Source organism: Rhineura floridana, chromosome 3 (genome assembly GCF_030035675.1).
Source record: "Rhineura floridana isolate rRhiFlo1 chromosome 3, rRhiFlo1.hap2, whole genome shotgun sequence".
NCBI classification, from domain to species: domain Eukaryota; kingdom Metazoa; phylum Chordata; class Lepidosauria; order Squamata; family Rhineuridae; genus Rhineura; species Rhineura floridana.
The window spans coordinates 4,534,524-4,560,295 of NC_084482.1; the positions used below are offsets into that span (position 1 = coordinate 4,534,524).

A 25,772-nucleotide genomic window follows, 5' to 3' on the forward strand; every position below is an offset into this window, starting at 1 on the left:
GGTTCACAACAGTCATACATCAATACAATAAACCACATATTTAGACAATTTAAAACAGCTTTAAACTTTTAAAATTCTTAAAAAAGTTAAAAAACAATTTTAACACATACTAAAATGCCTGGGAGAAGAGTTTTAACCTGGCGCCGAAAAGATAATAATGTTGGCGCCAGGCGTACCTCATCAGGAATATTGTTCCATAATTGTTCCAAAGATTGTTCCAAAGTTTTGTTTTGGAAACAATAATTGTTTCCACCACAGAGCACAAAGTGAGGAGAGATACCTGGTTCTTCTCCAGCTCACAGTTCCTATACTCCTGTTCTCCCTGTGCCCGGAAGGTGATGATGACAAAACCCACAAAGATATTCATCATGAAGAAAGCGATGATGATGACGTAGACAATGAAGAAAATAGAGATCTCTACCCGATAATTGTAGATGGGTCCCTGGTTTTCTGCATTGGCATCAATGGCCTTGTACAGCAACTTGGCATGGGCAACATGGTTAAGAAAGGGTAGCAATGAGCAGAGAGCACTGGCAGTAAAGAGAGACAGATTACTTAACATCTTAATACTTTTAACTGATTTAATAAGTTTTTAATATTTTTAGGCTTGTGTTGTAGTTGTTTATATGTTTAATTATGTTCTATTACTTTTGGTATATTGTTTTTAAGTTGTTGATATATGTTTTTACTTGTATATTGGATGTTTTTATGTTGTGCACCGCCCAGAGAGCTACGGCTATTGGGCGGTATAGAAATATAATTAATAATAATAATAATAATAATAATAATAATAATAATAATTGTTCATAGCCAAAGGCATGACCTTTCATTTCACAGACAGAATATGCCCAACTACGGATAAAGGAGGTATATGGCCATCATGTCCTCCTCCTTGTGAGTTCCTATAAGGCATCTTTCCAGCCAGTGCTGGTGGAATGCTGTGCTATGGGGTCAGGGATGCCCTGGCACCAGAATTCCCAGGGCCAAGACCCATTAAAGGGCCCCACAGACCAAGAGCCAACATCGTCTTGGCTGTGACTTGGCATGGGGAATGGCTAGATCAAAGGCAGCACTTACTGCCTCCATCCTTCCTGAGCTCTACAATAATTGAAAACAGATGCCAGAGTTCCTTGCAGTAGTGCAGGATACATTTTCTCTGCTCATATAAGATGCCAGAGGGTGCATGTGTATCTCAAACCAGCCCTTGTAACAGCCAGGCTCTGGTACCTTACCTCCCATGCCACCAAGGCAGAATTTCTGCCAAAGTAGTTGCAAGCTGAACTGTATTCCTCAGAAGTCCCACCTACGCAGCAGTTCAAGTCTACCTAGCTGATTCAACACCTGAAGTGACCAAGTGAATCAATGAAACTTCACCTAGCTCCATTCTGGAAAGCAGTCTTCAGTCTGAGCAACTCATCTACATGTGAGCAGAAGATCCAGCCAGACCAAGCACCTGCTCTCCATCCTTCCTGCTCACCAGCTGCTACTTCTGAAAAGTACCTACCTTGGACTAAGCCCCTTGCCTCTGGTTGCCGGCTTCCTCCTTCCTGGCCTTAGAGCTCCAAGTTGCCAAAGGACTCCCAGAAACTGACACCCTGATGTTAGTTATTGGTCTGGTCCAGTAAGGCAGTTTTACAGACTCCAAAAGTGTGGGTGATGATAACTTGAAAGGCACATAGAGGGGGAGGAAGTGGTATGGAAAGATGGGTGGATACCCTTTCCAGTCTTTGATAAAAATCACATAAAACTCTTTTTTACAGCAGAAGATGACAGAAAGAAAGCCAACAACACAACACCTTCTGTGTGGTAAAAAAAAGAGCTCTGTCACACTTTATAGAACAAAATGTTGTACAGGGTGGAATGGGGTGCAACAGAAATATGAGAACAGCAATAGCCAGGAGAGGATGCTTGTTTCAAGCCTGTCATGAACACACACACAAGTGTGCATGCCATGTACAACCCCCAGTACAGTAACTCACGCTGGCCAGCCCTCAAATGTGGAGACAGTGAAGAGGGCCATCATGCCTGACAGCACATTGTCGAAGTTGAAGTCACTGTTGAGCCAGGCACGCTTGCGCACCATTGGGTGAGCCACATCTCCATCCTTATAGACAATGAACATGCCCCTGAAATTGGAGGGGCGGGAGGAGGAAGAGAAGAAGGGACAGAAGAAGTTATAGATATGGGTTACAGCTGAGAGTAGTTGAATTTAGGTAGGCAGACCAGATCTTTAGACCCTAACCTTGATACAATTCCCCACTGCAAAAAACAAAATTCCTTTTACTACACAACTATCCAACCACCCTTCTTTCTGCCTCTCAGCCCCCATCTGTTACCTCAGGACCAAACCAGATGTGAACAGATGCCACCCATCTTTCTGTTTTGTTCCTTTCTTTATTTCTTAACTGAAAAGCAGCAACAGGAGGCTGCCAATTTTAGAAGAGGAATAGCAGGAGGGAGGGGTTACTTAACCCTTTGCCTTCTCATCACTTATTTCTTCAGAATCACCCTTCTAAAGCTGCTTCTCTCACACACATACACACACCTGCTGGGGAAAAGAAATGGGGGGGAGGAACCAGCTTGGGGAGGGGAAACAATTCTGAGCAGAAAAAAAAAAGGAAGGCAAAGGGTCAAGGAGCATCTTCCCCCTGCCACACCTCTGCTCATGGTCACAGATTCAGAGGCTAATTTTCAACAACAAAAAAAGAAAAAAAAGAAAGATGGGAGAGTATTCATTTATTTCCCATGTAATGTCTTATTTAAGCCTCAGAGACTGTTCCACAACCGTCCCACAACCATCCCATAAGTCTCAGGCCACTATATGAGACTAGCACAAATTCCAGCTTTTGTCTCATTTCAACCACACACAGGAATCAATTACACTACTGCTATTAAAATAACAATGCCTTTTGCCACTCTCATTTAGTTGGGATCTAGAAGTAAAAAACAGTAGGGTCAGAGAGGTGGAGGCAGCAACGTTAACAGACCCTGATTTGAACAGAGTGGCACAGAGGAACCTCTGGATTTGTTGTATGTCTTGGGTGGTTCTCTTGGTGCTCGGCTAAAATACTGATCCTATGGGGATCTTAGCTGGGGCAGTTAATTGATGCTCTGCTCTGCTTGCTGCTGTATTGTTGCCAGGGCAGGGCTGATACCTACTTGCACTCATCCGGGGTGTGCTTGGCCTCATCTGTGCAGCTGTAAAATTTGCCCTGGAGAAAGAAGCAAGAGGAGATTGGAGATCTGGCACTGAAGAGGCAGGGAGGTATCTATCCTGGGAAAAATTTCCTCCTACCCAGTACACTGCCTCTATGCTGTTGGGCGATCGCACCCCATCTCCCTGCTGAAATTCGAGGAGACACTTCATAAACTAGCTCACACAGGATGGGGTAGAGCACTGGATAGTCTTTCCAGACTCAGGGTCTATCTCTACCCCATCCTGTAATGAGACACCCACTTTTATCATTTCATCTTAATGTAGAAGTAGATGTTGTGCTTGACCCAGAGCTGCTGCTGAAAATGGCAGCCCTGAGTCAGAGTATCATCCATTTCCCTGTAAAGTTTAGGCACTTTTACTCCTATCTTGACATCAGCATGGTATTTTTCCCATCCCATGCCATTGGGCTCTTGATGGCAGGGGCCAAGGAAAGAGCCTACCTAAGCTTAAGAGGGAAAGGGGTGCAGCAGCCCCATGCCAATCAGTATGTCTAGTTGCTCCTTTTGGATTATGTTTCCTTTACAATATTCTCCATTCTTCTCTCTCATTCCCTCTCTTTCTCTCACTGTCCATCTTTCTTGTTTTCCATGTTTCTCCCAAAAAATGGACAGAGCATCACTGGTGCAACTTGCTTAAGTAAGCTTATAGCCCACAAGCTGAAAAATAACAGCAATATTCTGCAGTGGAGATAATTTGCTAGGTACTGTTTTAAGATGATTATAACTATGACTAGTTTACCCATGTAACTTTTCACTGTGCATCTGTACGTGCATTTCCTTTTTTACCTGTTTAAGCCTGAGTTTTCTTCCTTTGTGATGACCTAAGGTTGAAACAAATAAACCAACCAACTGGTGTCTATAATGCGGTACAGGATTGGTTGCTAAGGTGATGGTATTTGGAAAAGTTTTGGGTGCATGCCCCAAAGAAACACACCCACACTCAACATGTCCTTGATCCAAGCACATATACACATCTTGCACACTCACTTAGTCTGAATCACCCCAAAGAAATGATCACTCCCTACCTTGAACAGTTGGACTCCAATGCAAGCAAACATGAACTGCAGCAGGGTGGTGACTATCATGATGTTCCCAATGGTGCGGATGGCCACAAATACACATTGAACTACGTGCTGTTGGGGAAGGAGGCACAAAGAACATGATATGGCTAGCAGGGAACTTTCCAGTCCTCAAGAGAGCTACATAGGGATGAGGGTAAGAAATGGGGTGGGGTGGGTAATGGGTGCCACAACTTCATGTGCAGGAGGAGGCATTAAATGGAACTCCTCTCAGCTCCACATTCTATGTTCACCATGAATCCTTCAGATAAGTCCCTCACCTTGAGCCCTTTGGCCCGGTTGATGGCTCGGAGAGGACAGAGCACCCTCAGCACTCGTAAGATCTTCACCACAGAGATAGCACTGGAGCTGAGGTGAAAACAGAAAGGGAGGTGTGAGAGAGTTTCTGGTCTAGAAACCAACCTACTTACGCCTTCTTTTCATGAAATAACTCAAAAGGACATAAGAAGAGCCCTACAGGATAAGGCAAAAAGGCCCATCTAGTCCAGCACCCTGTCCTCAGTGGCCAACCAGATGCCTGTGGAAAGCCCACAAGCAGGGCCTGAGCGCAAGAGCACTCTCCTCACTTGCGATTCCCAGCAACTAGTATTCCAACAGCAGAGGAAGAATACAACCACTGTGGCTAGTAGCGGTTGATAGCCTTATCCTCCATGAATTTGACTAATCCTCTTTTAAAGGCATCCAAGTTGGTGGTACATCACTACTCAATATGGCCCTTTCACCCTGGACTGAACCAGTGTGACCCATTCCTTCTTCTTTTGGGGCCTACCCCAAGCTGTTTGCCCACTCCCCACTCAGACTTACTGGATGCCAAAGGAGATGAGTGAGACGCTGACAACCAGCAGATCAAGGAGACTGAACCAGTTCCGACAGAATGAGCCCTTGTGCAGGAAGGCACCATAAGCAGTCATCTAAGGACAGAAATGAGCTAAGCGTCCCATTCCAAACACCAGGCTCTGGCTCCTCTCTCAAATCTGTGGCTACAATCCAGAGGCTTGAAAACTAGAACCCCAGCTGCCCCGCTACACCCAAATGACCCTGCCTCCCTGCTAGGGATGGGGGAGAATATCCACTAAGTACTGGATTTTGACAGTTGGCTGTCTTTTTGGACCATCACTGATTTCTTTCGGCGGGCCACAGCTGTAATTGGCATGGCTTTTCCAAAAAAAAATATTTTCCCCATTTTTATGTAATTATCTTTGTAATATTTGCAAGATTTGGAAAGAACCACAAATACAGGTTAGAAGGAACAAACTTTACTTCACAGTGTCTTGCAGCATAACCAAGCACTCTACTTTTGTTTTCCTACTGGTCCCACCACCAACTGCTTCCCCCATACAACTATATCTAATTCACTTGAGTTCCTACTCACATTACATCTCCCTTTTTTTTAAAAAAAAGAAAAAGATAGAAACTACTGTCTATATCGAATTAGTTATCTGATCACTCTGCCTCCTGATGTAGTAACAAGTAACTCAGAGTCCAAAATCTTTTCTGGTATATCACTGGCACTTTGTGCTACAGCTGTTCCACTTTTGTTGTCTTGAGACTCTGATAGGTCTACCTCCGATGGAGGTGCAGTTGCAGTCTCAGTAGTCTCATCCATATTTGCTTCACAACTTGGAGTGCTTTGAAGATCTCTTCTGTTCCATCTGTAGACAGTTAAATCATCAGTCTGAACCAAATATGATCTTGGAGTCATGTTTTGTCCAGTCACTCTCGCTGGTTTCCACACTCCATCTTGCCGAACATTAACAGAATCACCAACCTGCAAAGGTGGTAAAGGCTTTGAACCTTTGTCAAAGTAAAGCTTCTGTTTTTCTTGTCTTCTCTTCAGATGTGTCTGTATGTCACCTTTTACCTGCTGAGGTAGTAACAACGGTGCTGAGGTAGGCAACCTGGTTATTAAATGTCTCCCCATTAAAAGTTGTGCAGGTGAAGCTGTATCTACTGTAGGCGTATTTCTGTAATCCAATAAACTAAGATAAGGATCTGTGTTATTCAGACTAGATTTCTTAAGAATCCTCTTTACTGTTTGGATCGCTCTTTCTGCCATTCCATTTGATTGAGGAAATAGTGGACTGGATGTTGTGTGAACAAAGTCCCAATCTTTGGCAAACATTTTAAAGTCTCTAGAGCAAAACTGAGGGCCATTATCACTAACAACCTCTTCAGGTATACCATGTCTTGCAAATATAGTTTTGCAGTGTAAAATTACTGATCTACTTGTAGTGTCTTCAAGCAAACATATTTCCACATATTTTGAATAATAATCAACCAAAAGTAGATAGTCCTTTCTTTGAAATTCAAACAAGTCCATTCCTAGTTTCTGCCAAGGTCTTCTTGGAATTTCATGAGGTAACATTGGTTCTTTTTGGTTTTTATTTCTGAAGGTGTGACATGCGGTACATGACTGTACCAATTCTTCAATTTGGGCACACATACCTGGCCAATATACAGCTTCTTGTGCCCACTTTTTACATAATTCAACACCCAGATGACTCTCATGTATAATATTCAATATCTCTTTCCTCAAATCTTGTGGTACTACGATTCTGTCACTTTTAAAAATGAGTCCATCATGAACACTTAATTCCTTTCTGTAATTCCAATAAACACGTATACACTCTGGAACTTCTACTCTTCTATCTGGCCACCCCTGCAAAATGGCATTTTCAGGATTTGCAAAATGCTATCATTTTCAGTAGCCACCTGAAATTCTTTCAGTTTTGATTCGGAGATTGGTAATTAAGAGAACATGAGGTTAACAGCAACCTCAGCTTCTTCAGAACTTATTCCTTTACCCTATTCAAGATATGCCCTGGACAGGGTATCAGCAATTAATTCTTTGCCTGGTCTATAGTGCACTTGTAATTGATATTTCTGCAGTGTTAACTGCCATCTTTGGATTCTTGGAGGTGCATTATGTAAAGGTTTTCTGAAAATTGCCTCCAATGGTTTGTGGTTTGTTTCCACAGTCACTTTTTTGCCATAGAGAAATTGATGGAATCAAACACTATAGCCAACATTTCCTTTACTATTTGAGCATAGTTCTGTTGGGCCGCAGTCATTGCTTTAGAAGCATATGCAACAGGTGCACCTCTTTGCAACAGTACAGCACCTAAGCCTGTAGAACTAGCGTCCACTGACATAATTACAGGTTCTTTCACATTATAATATTTCAAAACAGGAGTTTTTGTTAATAGTTCTTTCAACTGTGTGAATGCTGTTTCATGAACTGACATCCAGCAAAATTCAACATCTTGGGCCAACAGCTATCTTAAAGGGGTTGTTACTGTTGGCAAATTTGGGATAAACTTTGCTAGGTATGTCACCATTCCCAGAAATCTATGAAGATCAGCTTTGTTACTTGGGCTGGGCATTTCAGTGATGGCCTCTATTTTAGATGAATCAGGTTTTAGCCCTTCTTTGGTTAAGATGTGTCCTAGATATTTAATTTCAGTCATGGCAAATTTACATTTCACTTTGCTCAATTTCAGATTCCTCTCTCGGCACCTGTCCAGAACTCTCTTCAGTCTCTCATTATGTTCCTGTTTGGTCTTCCCCCACACCAGGATATCATCTATGTAGCATGTGACCCCATCAATACCCTCAAATGTCTGTTGGATCATCCTTTGATAGACCTCAGGAGCTGAAGAGATACAAAATGGCATTCTCATAAATCAGTACCTGCCAAAAGGTGTATTAAATGTACATAGCCTGGAACTGTTGTCATCTATCTGAATTTGCCAGAATCCACTACTGGCATCAAGAACAGTAAACAATTCTGCTTCTGCTAGCTTACTGGTAATTTCTTCTACGGTAGGCAATTGAAAATGTTCTCTTAAAATTGCTCTGTTCATATCTCTTGGATCTAAACATATTCTTATCTGGTCCCGGCCAGGCTTGTCTACAACCACAATTGAATTCACCCACTCTGTAGGTTCTTCTACCTTAACTATGACTTTTAATTGCTCCATATGAGTCAGTTCCATTTGGACTTTATCCCTTAGTGCCACTGGAACCTTCCGAGGTACATGAATTACAGGTGGAACCTGTGGGTTGATTTTGATGGCGTATTTCTCTGGTAAGCAACCTAAGCCTTCAGATACATCTTTGTATTCAACTGCAACATCCCATTGATCTACTGGAGCTCTTTTCATTAAATTAACTTTTTGCACCAAATTTAAATTAGTCACAGCCCGGAGACAAAGTACAGCTTGTGCATCAAAGTCTACTATGTGAAATTCCAACTCAGCTCTTTAATCTTTATATTTGCAATCCAGGTTACATTTACCAGAAACATGTAGTCTTTCCCCAGAGTAGGTTATTAATCTGCCATTTGAATGCTGAAGTGGTTCAGCTTGCAAGGCTTTGTATGTTTGCAAAGACATTGCATTAGCCTGTGCTCCTGTGTCAATCTTAAAGGTCACATACTTGTGATCATTTATGAAAAGATCTACACACCATTCATCTTCCAGAGCTGTAGAATTCAATGTGCCAATGAAGAAATCATGAGCATTTTTAGTTGTATCTGCTACTGAGAACATTTGTCTGCCTTGAAGTTTTCTATCTCACGTTTTACACATTTTAGCAAAATGATTGAGTTTGCCACATCTTCTGCATTCCTTCCCATATGCAGGACAAGCATTTATGTCACGATGACTGATACCACACTTATAGCAGGCCTTTGCTGCTACTACAGGCCTCTGTGGCATTTCCTTTTCTTGGGGGCTGGTAGTAGTGCCAAGGCTCCATTTGCTCCGAGGCTGGCTTACTTTTGGGTTTTGAACGGTACTTTTGCCCTGTAAGGCATCCATTTGTTTTTCTGTTGCCCCAAAATCTTTCATCTGTTTTGCAGTCACTTCTTCTGCCCTGCATATATTCACTGCATACTCAAGGATTAAATCACTCTCTCTCAGTAACTTGGCTCTCATTCTGTCTTTCTGAATGCCACACACTATGCAATCCTTAATAAGAGAATCACACAGCTCCCCAAATTCACAGGTCTGAGCCAAAAGCTTCAAATCAGTCACATATTGGTCTATCCTTTCTCCTTCACTCTGTATTCTAGTGAAGAACCTGTGCCTTTCATAAGTAACATTTCTTCTGGGCACACAATATGCTTCAAATTTATTCATCAAAACTTGAATTTTATATTTATCTGCAGCAGCATCAAACTGGAAACTATTAAATACCTCTCTTGCTTCTTCACCTGCCACATGCAGAAATAATGCTGGCTGGAGTCTCTCATCTTTCTTATCTGCTCCACTTGCAATGCAGTACAATTCAAACCCTTGCTTCCATCTTCTCCAGTTCTCTGCTGCATTTCCTTCAAACACCAACGTTCCTGGAGGCTTTAGCTGGTCCATTTTTCACTGCCTTATGTTTTTTAGGTAGTCTTCTGACACCATGTAATATTTGCAAGATTTGGAATGAACTACAAATACAGGTTAGAAGGAACAAACTTTACTTCACAGTGTCTTGCAGCATAACCAAGAGCTCTACTTTCGTTTTCCTACTGGTCCCACCACCAACTGATTCCCCCACTTGAGTTCCTACTCACATTACAATCTTCATAATTACAATCGGTATTATCCATTAACTTCCATGGATTTACATAAGGATTTATGTTAAAAATTACATCGGGTTTTTTTTGCCTCCAAAAACAAACAAACAGTGGATCGAATTGGCAAGTGCAAGAGCAAGCGAGAACAAATAAAAGGCAGATTGGGATTGAACGACAGACTATTGGAATATAAACAGATTGGAACTAGGCAGTGAACCCCATCCCTACTCCCCGCTCAGTTCAGTTATATTCGAAAGGCAGAATAGTGACCAGTCTGGGTACATAAATGTTGCAAAACTGCATGAGAAGTCTAAATATCGCCATAGGGGATCTGCCAGAAATTCTAGAATAAACCTGGCTTTCCTATTTCCATGAGTACTTCAGGGCATACTTTAGATAGCGTGCCTGCCCATGACCCAGGGGAGTGTGTGTAGACCCCCGTTTCATTTGAACAAAGAAGAGCCACAGGATGCAACATTAGGTACAGAATTCCACTTTCTGGGAATCTTGGTTTTAATTCCTTTAAAAACAAACACCAAGTTTCTAGTCCTCAGGGTTGTAAAGCTATGTTTGAGAGTGCGTGGGTAATACCTGTGAAGTCTCAGAAGCCAGAGGGGTAGCTGAATAAGGGTAGAAACACACTCATGCTGGTTCCAGTGTGTTTCCACCTCTCTCTTCTGAAAAAGGGGGCACACAATGCTAGTCAAACCCTGCCCGCATTTACTCTAAAACCTGGTCAGATCAGCTGTTGTTTTTTAAAATCAGCTTCAGGCATATTTTGCAACTGAACCCATTCCCCCTTCAGGTGTGGCCAATGGAAACACTTTGCTCTGGTGACTAGTATGTTCACAGCCTAAGATTCCATGTGGTCAGAATGGAGCTTCAGTACCCTGCATAGCTCCTTGCCCCTTCCCATGACTAATAGGACCAGAATAAATTATCAATTATAAGACAAATATATGTAAGTCTGCCTAATGTGCATGATTTATACATATTGCCGAATTTAGTTTTTTGTGGTACAGGGGCAGCTGAGCATACATAACCTCTGTCCTGACTTTTTCCTGTACTAAAGTAGATTATAGGCACTGCATCACAGTTATATTATTCTATCCCAGGACTAGGTTAACCTTAAACATGATTGTGTATTACAATGGCAAGCATAGACACCCAGGAAGCTACCTTTACAGTCAGACCATTGCTTCGTCTAATTTTGTTGGAATAGGCAAATGTTGCATGGTCACTTTAAGGGATATTTGGGAAATATCCCATGTACCTGTTTTACCATGATGTAACTTCTTAATGGGTGGGGTTACTTACCTAACTTCCTCCTCCTTTGTCCTGGGGGATTTTTTAATATTCTCCATTGCTGATCTTCCTATCTTTGAGAGAGGCCGCATGGCATGATGCTCTCTGTTAAGAGCATCAATACAAAACACCAAGATGGACTGAGACTTCTATATTTTTCTTTCTTCTAAGCTAGAGCCTATCTTCTTCTGAACATGTGAAGAGGTTGTGAGTAAACATTCTTTGTCTGTTGTGTCTGTTGTTATTTATATAGAGAACGGTGGGGCTGGTTACATTCTCACTCTGCTGCTTGTGTTTTTATATCTCTGCTAAGAAATAGGACCAACCAAATTAGTTCCTATTTCTGTGTGTATTTTTATAATACCGAACAAATTTAGTATTATCTACACCAGCGTTTCCCAACTAGTGGGCCACCAGATGTTGTTGGACCACAATTCCCATCTTTCCTGACCATTGGCAATGCTGGCTGAGGCTGATGGGAGTTGTGGTCCACTAGTTGTGGTCCACTAGTCTGGTGGCCCACTAGTTGGGAAAGGCTGATCTACACTGACTAGCAGCAGTTCTCCAGGGTTTCAGACTGGACATTCCCAGGTTGACCTGGAGATGCTGGGGGTTGTAATTGGGACCTTCTGTATGCAAAGCAGATGCTCTACCACTGAGCTGCTTCTTCAGGATCTCCTAACAGTTAAGGCATAACTAATCTGTGTTATATGACTGTGAGGTATCCAGTTCAAGCTTAAGAATGTAAAACATGCAGATCAGGCCAAGACACAGCATTCTTTACATGAATTGTAGCAACTGGTAGATCCCAGGTGGTCCACAGTAAAATCAGCAGAAGTCTACCAGTGGACCTCAGTCTCCTTCTACCCACCATTTTCATATACAGCCCTAAGATGTGTTGGCACTTAATTCGTATTGAGCAGTAACAGGCAAAGATACCTAGGCACTTGGCACAGGAGCCGAGATATGCAGCCCTTGCCCTTTCCCCCTTGTTATTGGGAGCCAAATCTTCTCTCCCGCTCCCACATTCAATTACTTGGGAGTTCATTCTGCAGTCGCTGATCCGCTCCTCCTGACTGGCAGCCCCAGGGCTACAAGGGCACTGGCACAGGCAGCTAAGAGATGGATATTGGGTGCCACCCTGCAGACTTGGCTCCTGGGACCCATATTGATGGGCTGGCTGCTCCCCCTTGGGGCCCACATTAATGGACTGGTTGCTCCCCCCTTCCTCTGAACTCTGCTTCGATCTGGTACCTTGAGAAGGATCTCAACAGAGAAGATAGAAGTGAAGGCATAGTCAAAGTAGCCCAGAATCTGAATAATGGGAGAAAAAAAGGAGGGGAGGGGGAGAAAGAAAGTGAGGAAATAAGAGCAGAGCAGGTAAGAGATACAGGTAGGAGTGGAGGGCAAGACTCTATTGCCTCTGACCCCCTTCCCAATCACATTTCTACATGGCATGGCTTACATTGTTATGGAAAGGGTGTGCTCGGATAGGGTCCTCTGCTGCCAGAGAGATGCTACTGAGGATGATGAAGACAAGGATGAGGTTTATGAAGATGTGGTGATGGATCAATTTGTGGCACCCAATACGAAGCCTGGTGGGAGAAAAGGAGGCAGCCATCCGAGTTAGCCAGCAGCAGACAATAAGACCTGCCAGGTTTCCTGAAGCTCAGACCCTGAGAAGGGGATGGAGATGGGAAGATAAAAGACAGTCCTGGCAGATCAGGGAGTGGAGATTAGCCAAATAGGGACAGAGCAGGGCAAGGTTAGGGAAAGCGACAGGGTGTACCTGGTTCCTCAGACTGACCTGGGGAACAGAGTCAACAGCAAAACCTTTGATTGACCTTGACCTTGAGATTAGATGCCCTGAGAAGAAGTCTAAAACTCTGACACCAGTTCAAAACCTGGCAACCCTGAGCCTGAAGATGGTACATTCTTTGAGCCTACCCAAGCATAGCTAGGCAATGCCTCCAGTAGCCTCCTCCTCCTCTAAATCAATGGGTCCCCAAGTGGGACCACAGAGAAACCAGGTCCTGTGGCAAAATTGAACCACGGTCTTACACCGGTTAAGTTCCCTCTCCCCAGAGAAACTTGGCAGCACTAGAGATCCCTCACCACAACAACCACTGTTCCCAGGATTCTTTGGGGGAAACCATGATAGTTAAATGGATATATAAGCTGGAAATAAATATGCTTCTACATGTAAGGTATTACATGTATTACAGGGAACATGGCCACAGGGCCCTGGCACCTTACTTCCTGCAGATTGAGGGACCTATTGGCCTGATATGTGGTATGCTGCAAGACTACCCAGATAATGGCCAAAGAGGAGTATTGCAGCTTATTGGCCCAGCCAGGTAGGATGACCTGGAGAGACAATAGGGGCCTGGCTGGCCTTACATAACTAGTGCCTCAAGCTTGGTTCCTCCCATCCCACCTTCTTCCCTCTTGTTCATGCCTTTCAGTACTCACGGGTTTGTCTTGCTAAGGCAAAAGAAGGAGCTTCCATCAGGAATTGGCAACACCTTCTCCTTGGGGGTCTCCTCCAGTTCGTGTAGGTGGGACTCTGCCAAGCTCTGCTAGTCTTCTTCCTCTTCCTCCTCCTCCTCTCCTGAAAACAGGGCATGGTGTAGGTATATGTATATATACATATATACATACACACACACACACACATATATACATACATGCACACATACACACACATTATACGTACACACACATACATTAATTCAGATGTGGGGAATCTTTGGCCTCCCAGATATTGCTGGACTACAACTCCCATCATCCCTAGCCATTGGCCATGCTTGCTGGAACTGATGGGTGTTGTCATTCAGCAACATCTGGAGGACCAAAGGCTCCTTAGCTCTGTGTTAATTATACAGTGCCATAAATGTGTATTACAGTGCAACAACAAAAAAGTCATGTGCCTGCCCCAAAGAGCTTACAATTTATAACATTCAACCCAGGAGGGAAGAAAGGGAGAGGTGAGGATAGAGAGGAAGAAGAATGTGTATTTTGTTCAGAAACACATATACTGAGGCCTTAGTTTCTGTAAGGGAGGAGGACCAGTGGGTTATACAACAACTTAATGGAAAATGTTGATGGGAGACAAAGAGACAGCATCTTGTGGTATTCTGGGTCAGACCCCAGACATACAGGACAGCAAGGGAAGAGTCATCTGAGGAAGCAACAGACTTCTGGCTGTGCCATGATCCTCATCTCCAAGCACCAACCTTGCCATTGACAAAGAGGGCAAGGGGCCAGCTGAGCTAGGATGGCCTGGTGGTGTAGCCTGAGGAAGCATTAGACCAGAATGCTGCCCCTAAAACCAGTAACACCTCAAGGCTGAGCACCTCAAGCCAGGACATCCACAGACTGCAGCCCTGAGCTGGGGTCTCTCAAGAGGTCAACATTCTCACCTGCAAAGACCTTGCACCCCAGGGACCACACTTGCCAATGTGCCCATCAGGAACTAGCAGAGAGGTGATGGGGCATTAGACTCCAGGGCAGGGGAACTTTAAGGCTTCCTACTGCTCAGCAAGAGGGCAGAGCCTGAGAGAAACAGCTTGGGCGGGGAAGCACATGAGGGCTGTTATTTACTCCAGATGCTGAAGGAGCGAGTTGCTTGTTTGGAGCTGGCCAGGATCCTGCAACCTTAACTGGCTGTGGCCAGGACAGTTCCTTCCCCTCCCCGCCACCCTATGGCCTCCTGCTTGTAGGCATAAAAGGGCAGGGCCCAAAAAGCAAAGATCACAGACAGGGTTGGGGGATATATTAGGACATGAGGGCAGAGGGTTGGAGCAACTCTTTATGGAGGGCTTTGGAGATAAGCCTGAGCAGTTTGTGCTGGATCCAGGAATGGACAGAAAGCCTGTGTAGCACCCTCTGTCTGTGCTCCTACCCTGGCACAGTAGCACACAGCCAAGAGCATGGAAAAGGCTTCACATGGGAAAGGTTTTCCCCTGGAAGCCCTTGCACTCATTGTGGAAAGCCAGCGTGGACAATGCAAGCTATAATTCACAACGGCCATGGCTCCAAACTGTCCCCTATTTATCAAGGGCAGTCTTGCTGCATCTTCTGCTACAATGTCCTTGATGAAGGACAGTCCCAACATTTACCTTTGGAGGAGATCAGAGTGTAGCTTTTAAAAATGTTGTTTGTGTCCACTCATATGCATGAGGGTTGCCATTCTTTGTTTCAGCTTCCTCTGGCAACTAAACATCCAAAGGTATTTTGGGTGATGTGTAGGGAGAGATTAGTGGACATGCATAGGCATGATGAACACTAAAGCACCATGTATTGCACAGCCTGCCAGCTAGATCGGGCAATAATCTTTATTGTAAGAAATGGGATGAAACAAGATCACTTTTCCCCTGTGAAGTTTTGGAAAGTATAGTATGCAAATGTGTTGTGAATGTAACAACAGTGATGGCTACCTGCCTCTTACTCACAGGTCCTTGCCCAAAGCAGTTTACAATCTAAAATCATTCTGGCATTGTTCATCTCCCTGATTCCCTACAATACAGTGGCTGCTGTCATATTTGAGGCTTAAATATTCCAGAGAAGCTCGAAAGCAATTTATGTTAATGCCTGATAGTTGTTTATGCGGAAGAGAAAGGGGGAGGGGAGAGCCGGAATGAGCAATCTGGCCAATTGTAGGTTTTATATTCAATTATAAACCAGACTGAAGTCAAGAGCTGCTTTAAGCCTCATGTGTGAAAACATAAATAGCCCTTTTGTCTCAGTAGGGTAACAATCTTCATGACTCTCACAGTATCAGACACAATCAGTTTCTTCCTTCACCTGCTTCTTCGCTGCTTTCCTCCTCCTCTTCCTCACCAAATTCCACCTGGCGAGAAAACAGACAGGGTATCACTAATGCGTGTGTGGGATGGGTGTGTGTGGGATGAGTTCTGAATGGGAGGCGGAACCCTTCTCAAAAGCTTCCAGACTGACTGCTGTGCTCACATGAGGGCCTGTGCAGAGAAGGGCACCACTAAGCAGATGTAGATGGGTGCAACATGCAACTCAGTTCAGCATGCATCTTCTCCTGCCAGGGGTCCTTCCAGATCTCCATGTTATTGCAGATCTAAGAGGATTGGTGCTCATGATGGTATCAGGGTAGCTATACGCAATACGTCTTTCAATACTGTTTGCACCTCCAAAAGTTTTGTAGAGGACATACTGCTTCATTTCCAATCAGTGCATGTCCCATAGCTCCCTGCTGAAATCATGCAATTTTTCATGCCATAATTGTTCCAGGTTTGTTTGTTTGTCCCACATTTGTTGTGCTATAGACCAAAAATGCCCATCTAGGTAGCAATAATGCAGTGACATTGGGAAACATCACACACAAACTAATAAAGTAGAATGATGTGTGGATGGCCCAGTATAAATCTACTCCTAATGTGTTATTATATCAATGACGTGTTGTAGAATACACCTGCAAAAGACACACCTGCTCTCTCCAAGGAGACCCTACTGGTGTCATCCTGATCAGTCTTCAGGTGCCAGGCAAAGTCCTTTTTGTTTAACTAGTCCTTTGGTTAATTAAGTTGCCTCTTATGGTGGTGCTCATCTTTTAGCAGGTTGGATACTACTTGACCTTATGGATATGTTGCTGGATTAGCATTTTATGTATTCTGTATTGTTCATTGTTTTCATTTTTTTCTGGTTTTCAATTACACTTTTGTATTGTATTTTATCTTGTCAAGTCACTGTGAGACCTTTTCTTTTGTACAAAGTGGCTGATAAATGTAATAAATAATTTAAAAAACACACACTAGCCTGGCAGGCCCCCAGGTCTTCTGCTTGCTGGGTCTGTTTTATCATAAAGCAAGGCAGGTGAGGAGGTAGCCACAGAAGACATGACAGGAAAAAACAAACTTGTTCATATATCTGCTCCATTCACATCTGAAGCACAGGGGTGGTGATGTGTAACCAGGTCCAATTCTTATACTAAAAGGGGTGTGTGTGGATGAGGGGAAGTGACTTCTCCTCCCACCCACTTCATTGCTATCAGAGCTTTCCTCTTCAGCCCATCACATGTTTAGTATCAGAGCAAGGCTGGGAGAAAAAGAGTAAAAAAGCACATCCAACACACATTTAAAGCACATGACATCCGTAATTTGTTAAGGTTGCTGGGAGTGTATAGCTCTGTGTGGGGGAAACCACATTTCCCAGGATTCTTCGGGGGAAATCATGTGATTTAAATGTGTGCTGGATGTGCTTTAAATGTATGGTGTGGATCTGCCCAGCAAATGAGTGTGGTGACGTAAGGTGGGGGAGGGCTTCATTTTCCTCATCTTCCATTTGTTGTAAGAATTAGACCTCCCCATTCCTGCTTTTGAAGTGAACAGAAGAGACACTTGAACAACAAACAAGGTTGCATCATTCCATCTGATTTGGCCCTTAAGTGACAGAATTTGGTGCTGTTAAGTCACTGGATTGGGAGACGGATGGCCCTGACCAATGGGCCTCAACCCTGTGGGAAATTCGCCTGCAAAAGCTCCATGGAGATGAATAGGAGCGTATTTGTAAGCTATGTTTTTTCAGCTGAAAGCAAGATAAAGAGAAGAAAACTACAAGAAAAGTAATTAAAACCATCTAAGTAAACAGCACAAACAAGAACTAGTAACTGTAAACGGATCAGAGAGGCAACAGTCATGGACAATTAAAAAAATAATTTCACTAGTAATCAGCAAAGAGCCTTAGGGTGGAACTAGATGTAACAGAAACATGTCTGGACTTTCAAGTGAGGTTTGTCATTTAAGTGCTATAAGGTGGCAGGATATGGGGTGATTTTAGGTGGTGAGGTAACATGTAGGAAAGGAGTGCTGGACCTTTCATCTACCTATCATTTCTCCCCAAAGCCTCTCTCTCAGCCAGCTTGTACAAGTCTACTCCTAATTCACACATACAAAGTAATCTGTTACTTGCATGTCTGGAAGAGTGCACTATATGTACACTAAGGCAAGAACCAGTGTACAAACCTATACCAGGACTTTTGTCTTGTAAACCTAAGGAAACAATATCTCAGGCTCTTAAGATCTCAGTGGAAGTGCATTTGATCTCCAGTGCTGCAGCTTAGTTCTGCCTCTGAGTACATGAGGCACAAATGCTTTTGGCATTTGTTCATGATGAGTTATGCCTGCATGCAGCCTGTTCAGCAACCCCAGCTTTCCTCCATTTGAGTACAGGCTAGCATACCAATTCACACATGCACCCATAGTTGAGGCCCGTGCTTACTGGAAACTGGCAAAAGAGGGCACTCTCCCAGATGCTCAAGGGCTTCAAGGACTGAAACATATGGTATTGAGGTCCATAATCAACTCTCCTGATGTTTTTTCCTCTCCCCTATTAAAAGCAGCCTCAGTGGGAGCACCAATTTTCATAGAAGCAGCAGAGCTGGTTGTTTATCTTTCCCCTGTGCCATTTTCTGGATCCACTCCACTGAGGCTGCTATGAGCACTGGTGGGGGTGGGGTGGGGTGGGGGCAGGGACGGGGGTGGAGACCTAATGTACCTGGACCTTGCCTGTATTTTTATTCTGAGGCCCCATAATAGCTTTGTGGGGGTTATTCAAAATATGGCTCAGTGGGGAGAATAACACACAAACTCAGCACCTCTGTTCTGATAAACCCCAGACCCCTCAGCAACTTCTTTTGAGTAAAAACAAAAACATCAAGTGATCCACACACCTACCAGTTCTTTCTGGGCTTATTCTGAGATGGTAAATCTTTATCTGGGCTGTACCATTTCAGAGTGTAGATGGGGTAGGGTTGCCAGGTTCAGGGTCTGATCCTGTATCTTTAGGAGAAGAGAAAGTCAGCCAACTGCAAGTGTTCATGCAAGGCTGTAATGGGAAAAACCACAAGGTGGAATTCTCCCTTCGCCCTGCACAACTTTTAAAGATACAGAAGACCTCTGGGAGGCCAGGCCTGGCAACTAAGAGGTCTTCTGTATCTTTAAAAGTTGTGCAGGGCGAAGGGAGAATTCCACCTTGTGGTTTTTCCCATTACAGTGTTGCAAGAACACCTGAACTTGGATGACTTTCTCTTCTCCTAAAGATACATGATCAGTCTCAGGCCCTGAGCCTGGCAACCATAAGATGGGGAGAGGGCTCAGATGACTGGAAACAAACACAAAACCTTCCACATAAAAATCTAGCATGACTGGGAAGACCAATTTTTTATGTTGAGGATGGGGTGGGGGTGGGATTGCCTGAAGAAGTGTTCAGTCACACAAGTCTTGACCTGTAGTCTGAAGTAGTACAGCTCAGATACAGGCTTACTGCCTTACAGTGGAATCCTAACCCCTGATTGATGCTGCTGGAGAGGGTTAGGATAAAGTGGAGATGACTCTCTGCTGGTAGAGGGGACCCTACTATTGCAGAGGCTTTGCTGTACTCAGTGGCATGGGAGGCTACCACCAGTGGTAGACTGTGCAAAAGCCCCAAACAGTCTTGGCAGAGTACCAGCCATTCTGCCAGCTTGGAGGTGGTGCACCAAAGTCTAAACCAAAAAAACACCCCCACAGAGCTTCTACCCTGGCCAGCACCAGCCAGAAGCCATACTGGCTAGTGCTAGTCAGGCGAGAAAGTGGTGGTAGTGAGTGTTTAAGATTTTGCTGTGCCATCTCCAGGCTGGCACACCCACTGGCCAGCACAAGCCAGCAGGGTTTCAGATGTGGTGGTAGATCTGCCACTCCGCTGCTCCCTGGGTGGGGTTTGGATCACTCTGTTAGTGAACTAGGCCATTAGGACACACAGAAATGAAATTTACTGACTAAGGCTGATGGGAGTTGTAGTCCAAACATCCAGAGGGTACCAACTGCCTTAGACAGTGATAAACACATAGATATATATTTATTATTCATGTGGAATTGTGGCCTTTCAATCCTTGAGGGGATCAGTTACATCTCCAGAAGCAATAAGGTCATAGAACTGAAGGTCAGGATTTCAGCTCTCGCCTTCACAATTTCCCCTTCTTTCTCATTGCTCTGCTCCCCCTCTGCTGGCGCCTCTCTGTATTGTGACAGAGAAAAGGGGGAAATATGAGAGTGGGAAAAAGACAGAAAAGAAAATCTAGACTGCCTTGGATCTGCATGCAATCTGAAATGCGGAGAGGGACCCAAAGCTCTAATTAATTAATTAATTAATTTGTTGGAGTTTTTTTTTATTTAAATGTGCTGAATTTAAATGTGCTTTTTCTTTCAGAATAAAGTCTTCAAAAGGCAGCCCTACAAAAAGCAATTTAAAAATGATACCAAAAAAATTAAAAACTGTCCAGTTCGCTCTCTTCCCCATCCTGCCAATATAAAATCCATGGCACCCCCCACCTCTCCTTGGATTAGGGGCAGTTCTCACTTCTCCTTGTGCTCTTTCTCCATAGAGGAATTGATATTGTCCCCATCTGCAAGGTTGTCCACAGCAATGGCCAAGAAGACATTGAGCAAGATATCTGGGGTTGCAAGTTCAGGAAAAGGTGACCTGATGCAAGGTGTAACCACCCTGAGCCAACATTTATTTATTTATTTATTTATTTATTTATTTATTTATTTATTTTCATTTCTAAACCGCCCATAGCTAATAGCTCTCTGGGTGGTGTACAAAACAAGATTAAAATACAATATTAGAATAAAATCAGTAACAAAGAGCAACAGAATTAAACTAAAACATTAAACATAAAAACATGAACATTAAAATGCCTGGGAGTATAGCCAGGTCTTAACCTGGCGCCTAAAAGAAAGTACCGTAGGCGCCAGGCGTATCTCCTCCGGTAAGCTGTTCCACAGTTCGGGGGCCACCACAGAAAAGGCCCTAGATCTAGTAACAATCCTCCGGGCATCCTGGTGAGTTGGTACCCGGAGGAGGGCCTTAGATACTGAACGAAGTGAACGGGTAGGTTCATAGCGGGAGAGGCGTTCCACAAGGTATTGCGGTCCCACACCGTGTAAGGCTTTATAGGTCAAAACCAGCACCTTGAATCTGGCTCGGAAACAAATAGGTAGCCAGTGCAAGCGAGCCAGGACAGGTGTTATATGCGCGGACCGATTGGTCCTCGTCAACAACCTGGCTGCCGCGTTTTGCACTAGCTGAAGTTTCCGAACAGTCTTCAAGGGCAGCCCAACGTAGACCGCATTACAGTAATCCAGTCTAGAAGTTACCAGAGCGTGAACAACTGAGGCAAGATCATCACTGTCCAGATAGGGGTGTAGTTGGGCTACTAAGTGCAGATGGTAAAACGCATTCTGTGCCACCGAGGCCACTTGAGCCTCAAGCGACAAGGAAGGGTCAAAAAGGACCCCCAAACTACAAACCTGTTCCTTCAAGCGAGTGTAACCCCATCTAGAACAGGAGAAACATCCACCATCTGGGCAGGGAAAGAGCTCACCAACAGTGTCTCAGTCTTGTCTGGATTGAGTTTCAGTTTATTAGCTCTCATCCAGTCCATTATCGCGGTCAGGCAACGGTTCAGCACATCAACAGCCTCACCTGAAGAAGGTGAAAAGGAGAAGTAGAGCTGCGTGTCATCAGCGTACTGATGGCAACGCACTCCAAAACTCCTGATGACCGCACCCAGAGGCTGCATGTAGATGTTAAAGAGCATAGGGGACAAAACCAAACCCTGAGGGACTCCACAATGGAGAGTCCAGGGTGTCGAGCAATGTTCCCCAAGCACTACCTTCTGGCGACGATCCGCTAAGTAGGAGCGGAGCCACTGCCAAGCAGTGCCCCCAACTCCCAACTCCGCGAGCCTCCCCAGAAGGATACCATGGTCGATGGTATCAAACGCTGCTGAGATATCAAGGAGAGTCAACAGAGTCACACTCCCCCTGTCCCTCTCCCGACAAAGGTCATCATACAGGGCGACCAAGGCTGTTTCAGTGCCAAAACCGGACCTAAAACCGGATTGAAACGGATCCAGATAATCGGTTTCATCCAAGAGCGCCTGGAGCTGGCCAGCGACCACCTGCTCCAAAACCTTGCCCAAAAAAGGGACATTCGCCACCGGTCTATAGTTGTTCAACACATCTGGGTCCAAAGAAGGTTTCTTTAAAAGAGGTCTTACTACTGCCTCCTTGAGACTGCCAGGGACTACGCCCTCTCTCAAGGAGGCATTTATTACCTCCTTGGCCCAGCCGGCGGTTACAGCCCTGCCAGTCTTCACCAGCCAAGATGGGCAAGGGTCCAGAGCAGACGTGGTCGCCCGCACCATTCCAAGCACCTTGTCCACTTCCTCGAGCTGCACCAACTGAAATTCATCCAATAATAAAGGACAAGGCCGTGCTCTGGACACTTCAATGGATTCATCTGCCATAACATCAGAGTCTAAGTCCTGACGGATGCATACAATCTTGTCCTGGAAGTGCTCCGCAAATTCGTTGCAGTGGGCTTCCGATGTTTCCTTAATATCCTGAGGGCCAGAATGTAAAAGCCCTTGTACCACCCTAAAAAGCTCCGCTGGGCGGCAAAGGGATGATCTAATGGTGGTAGCAAAATAAGACTTTTTCGCTGCCCTAACCGCTTTTATGTACAACTTAGTGGAAGCACTTACCAAGGAATGATTACATCCGTCAGGAGTTCACCTCCACCTGCACTCTAGCCTCCTTCTCTCTTGCTTCATCACTCTCAGCTCCGGGGTATACCACGGTGCTGTATGAGTTCTGCACCGAAGGGGGCGCATGGAAGCGATCATGTCAATGGCCCGGGTCATCTCCGTATTCCACAGGTCAACCAAGGCCTCGACAGGAGCACCAGTGCTATCAGCCGGAAAAACTCCCAGAGCCCTCTGGAAAGCTACAGGATCCATAAGCCTCCGGAAGCGGATCAACTTAATAGGTCCCCCACCTCTGCAGAGGGAAAGGGCTGTTGTGAGTCTAAAACTCAGCAAGCGGTGATCTGTCCATGACGATGGAGTAGATGAAAAATACCCCACCCTCAGATCACCATCTCCACGACCAGTGGCGAAGATCAAATCAAGAGTATGTCCTGATACATGTGTTGGGCCAGTAACAATTTGAGACAGCCCCATGGTTGTCATGGAGGCCATGAAGTCCTGAGCCGCCCCGAGCAAGACGGCCTCAGCATGGATGTTGAAATCCCCCAGTACTACAAGTCTGGGGGACCTCAACAATACCTCCGAGACTATCTCAGTCAGCTCAGCTAGGGAAGCCGTTGGGAAGCAAGGTGGGCGGTACACCAACAGTACCAACATGCTCTCAGATGAGGGCTGCACCCTAATTAAAGACATGTGAATGGATTAATCATATGAGTTTTAGTTGATTGATCTACCAATCAAATCTGCATAGCCATAAAAGCAATCGTTCAGGAACAAGAAGTATACTTTCCTTTGCTGTTAAGTGCATCATCTATGTATCATAGTGGCATCATCTTAGGAGAGGCATTCCATCCTGTGTGAGAGAAGAGAGAATGCCTCTTTTAAGATGATGCTTGTCATTTGTTTTAAAAAATCTGCTGCCCAACCAGGGGACCTTTTAGCCAATTTCAAGTTTTAAAATCAATTCACTGATTAAACATTTGTCATATTTCAGAACTAAGTATGCCAACATTCATACATACTACTGATCTTATTCCTACTACCCACCCTGTGACAAATCCATGTTTAACCACTGCAGTGGCAACCACTATGCTGTTTTCATGTGGCTCGTGTGGAGTGAGGCCTGCTGCACTGGCCATATTTCCAGCAGATGGCTGTTGCCATGAACAGCTGGGAGATGATGCAGACAGAGACAGGGCATGAGGAAGACTAAGAAATTATAACAAGAGTTGGGTTGGTTTACACAAAGGACATATCCTTATGGTTCTAATTAAAGGATTTAAATATATAATTGAGGAACAATTCCAAAATGTTAAACTATGAGTTCCAAGAAAAGTTGGAATGAAGGGCTGGCAACTCTGCTCATCATACCCCTCTGTGGTGTAGGGAGAGGGGCAGAACACAATGTAGGCTGCAAGAGTCTGCATTGCCATGCAGTGTGCAACCAACCCAAGAAATTATGTTATGGTAGTCAAAGCCTGTGAAAGCTGACTTGTTTAAAAGTTCACTTATTGTAAAGATATTTTTAAAAAATGAGATAATATTATTCTTTTAAATGGAACTGAAAATGATCTGATCAAAGTGTTCATCTGACCAGTGTTTTGCATCTGTTTCACAAGTGGGAAAAGATTGAGGGGACCAACATACCGCTTTCTGTCTGTAGTCATTAGAACTCTAGCAGCCTAACATTGATTCTTCTGGACTTAAGATCCATTAATCTTCATCACCAATTGAACAAGTCAAAGGATACAGTTGCCACAAATGAAGAGGATGATGAAATAGACACAGACCAGCATACCTGGGAAATAGGGGCCACCGTAGGCCGTGATCCCATCATACATCACTGCATTCCAGTCTTCCCCTGTCAGAATCTATAGCATGGCAGGGGAAACAGCAAAGATGGTTAAGATTGTTCCACAATGAATGTTTCTCAATTTGTTTATTTATATGCTGCCAGTCACAATATTTATCCCAGGGTGGTTTACAACGTATTTTGAAACAAAACAATAATAAAATCATTAGAGTTTATAAACAAATAATATAATTAGTATTGCACACAACACTAGAGCAGTATTCCAAGGATGGGGAATCTGTGACCCCTCCAGTGGTCGGTGGACCACAGCTCTCATCATCTCCCCATGCTGGTTAGGGTGATGGAAGTTGTAGTCTAACAACATCTGAAGGGCCATAGCTTTCCCACCCCTGCAGTATTTCAATGAACAAAACATAGTCTTGCCCCATGTAGCAGACCTGGAATGCTGGCCCTTAAAGGGCTTTTAAAAATATACATAATATACATAATTCAGATTTAAAACAAGCAATTCCAGGCTGTTTCTGCAACACACATTCCTGTGTACGGGTCATTCACATTTTACTTCAACACATTGTAATTTGAATTGGTGATATAATGACAGACCTTCACTGTGTACCCTCTAAAACAGTAAAATTCGAAGTACATTGTCACATGTACTAAGAGCATAGCTGCTTTAGCTCTTCAGGGATTGCTAAGAATGGCCACTGACAATAGTATTAATTCATCTCCAAATATGGATCAGAATATATATTATTTTAAAATATGCAAGCTATGGGCCAGGGATGAGGAATCTTTTTCAGTCCAAGGGCCACATTCCCTTATTGGCAATTTTCTAGGGGACACATGCCAGTGGCTGTGGGACAAAAGGCAAAAGTGGGTGAGGCCAGAAGAAAAAAATTAGTAGAGCAACAGAAGTGAGTCTTACCTTTGTACAGTAGGCTATATTCTACCCATGCAAAAGTCAAAGGTTTAAGTTTCTGACACACACATTTCTCCATCCACACAAGCAAAATGTATTACTGCCATTCAAGGAGATATTCCTGCCACGCAAAGACACTTGAGGAAGGCATGGAGCAGGGCTGGTGGGAGGCATGGCCTGGTGAGGGGTGTATCCTTGTGAGCATTCCAAGGCTCAGACAGAGAGGTCTGGAGGGCTGCCTTTGGCCCTTGGGCCTAAGCTGAAAATAGGATAGGCCTCAGGTCCCCTTGCTTGCCTTAGGCAAATGA

The 25,772-nt window shown here is 44.3% G+C and overlaps 1 protein-coding gene across 1 annotated transcript in view; it reads right to left on the reverse strand.

The window, feature by feature from the left end:
* Nucleotides 1-25,772, reverse strand: part of LOC133379200 (voltage-dependent L-type calcium channel subunit alpha-1F-like) — a 43,234-nt gene continuing 17,462 nt past the window's right edge. The window contains 12 exon segments of the mRNA XM_061613981.1: nucleotides 1-481; nucleotides 1,976-2,126; nucleotides 3,160-3,212; nucleotides 4,242-4,349; nucleotides 4,556-4,643; nucleotides 5,100-5,206; nucleotides 12,424-12,483; nucleotides 12,635-12,764; nucleotides 13,642-13,769; nucleotides 15,980-16,021; nucleotides 20,511-20,632; nucleotides 24,483-24,603. Coding sequence (XP_061469965.1) covers nucleotides 110-481; nucleotides 1,976-2,126; nucleotides 3,160-3,212; nucleotides 4,242-4,349; nucleotides 4,556-4,643; nucleotides 5,100-5,206; nucleotides 12,424-12,483; nucleotides 12,635-12,764; nucleotides 13,642-13,769; nucleotides 15,980-16,021; nucleotides 20,511-20,632; nucleotides 24,483-24,603 — 1,482 coding nt within the window. The 3' untranslated portion in view covers nucleotides 1-109.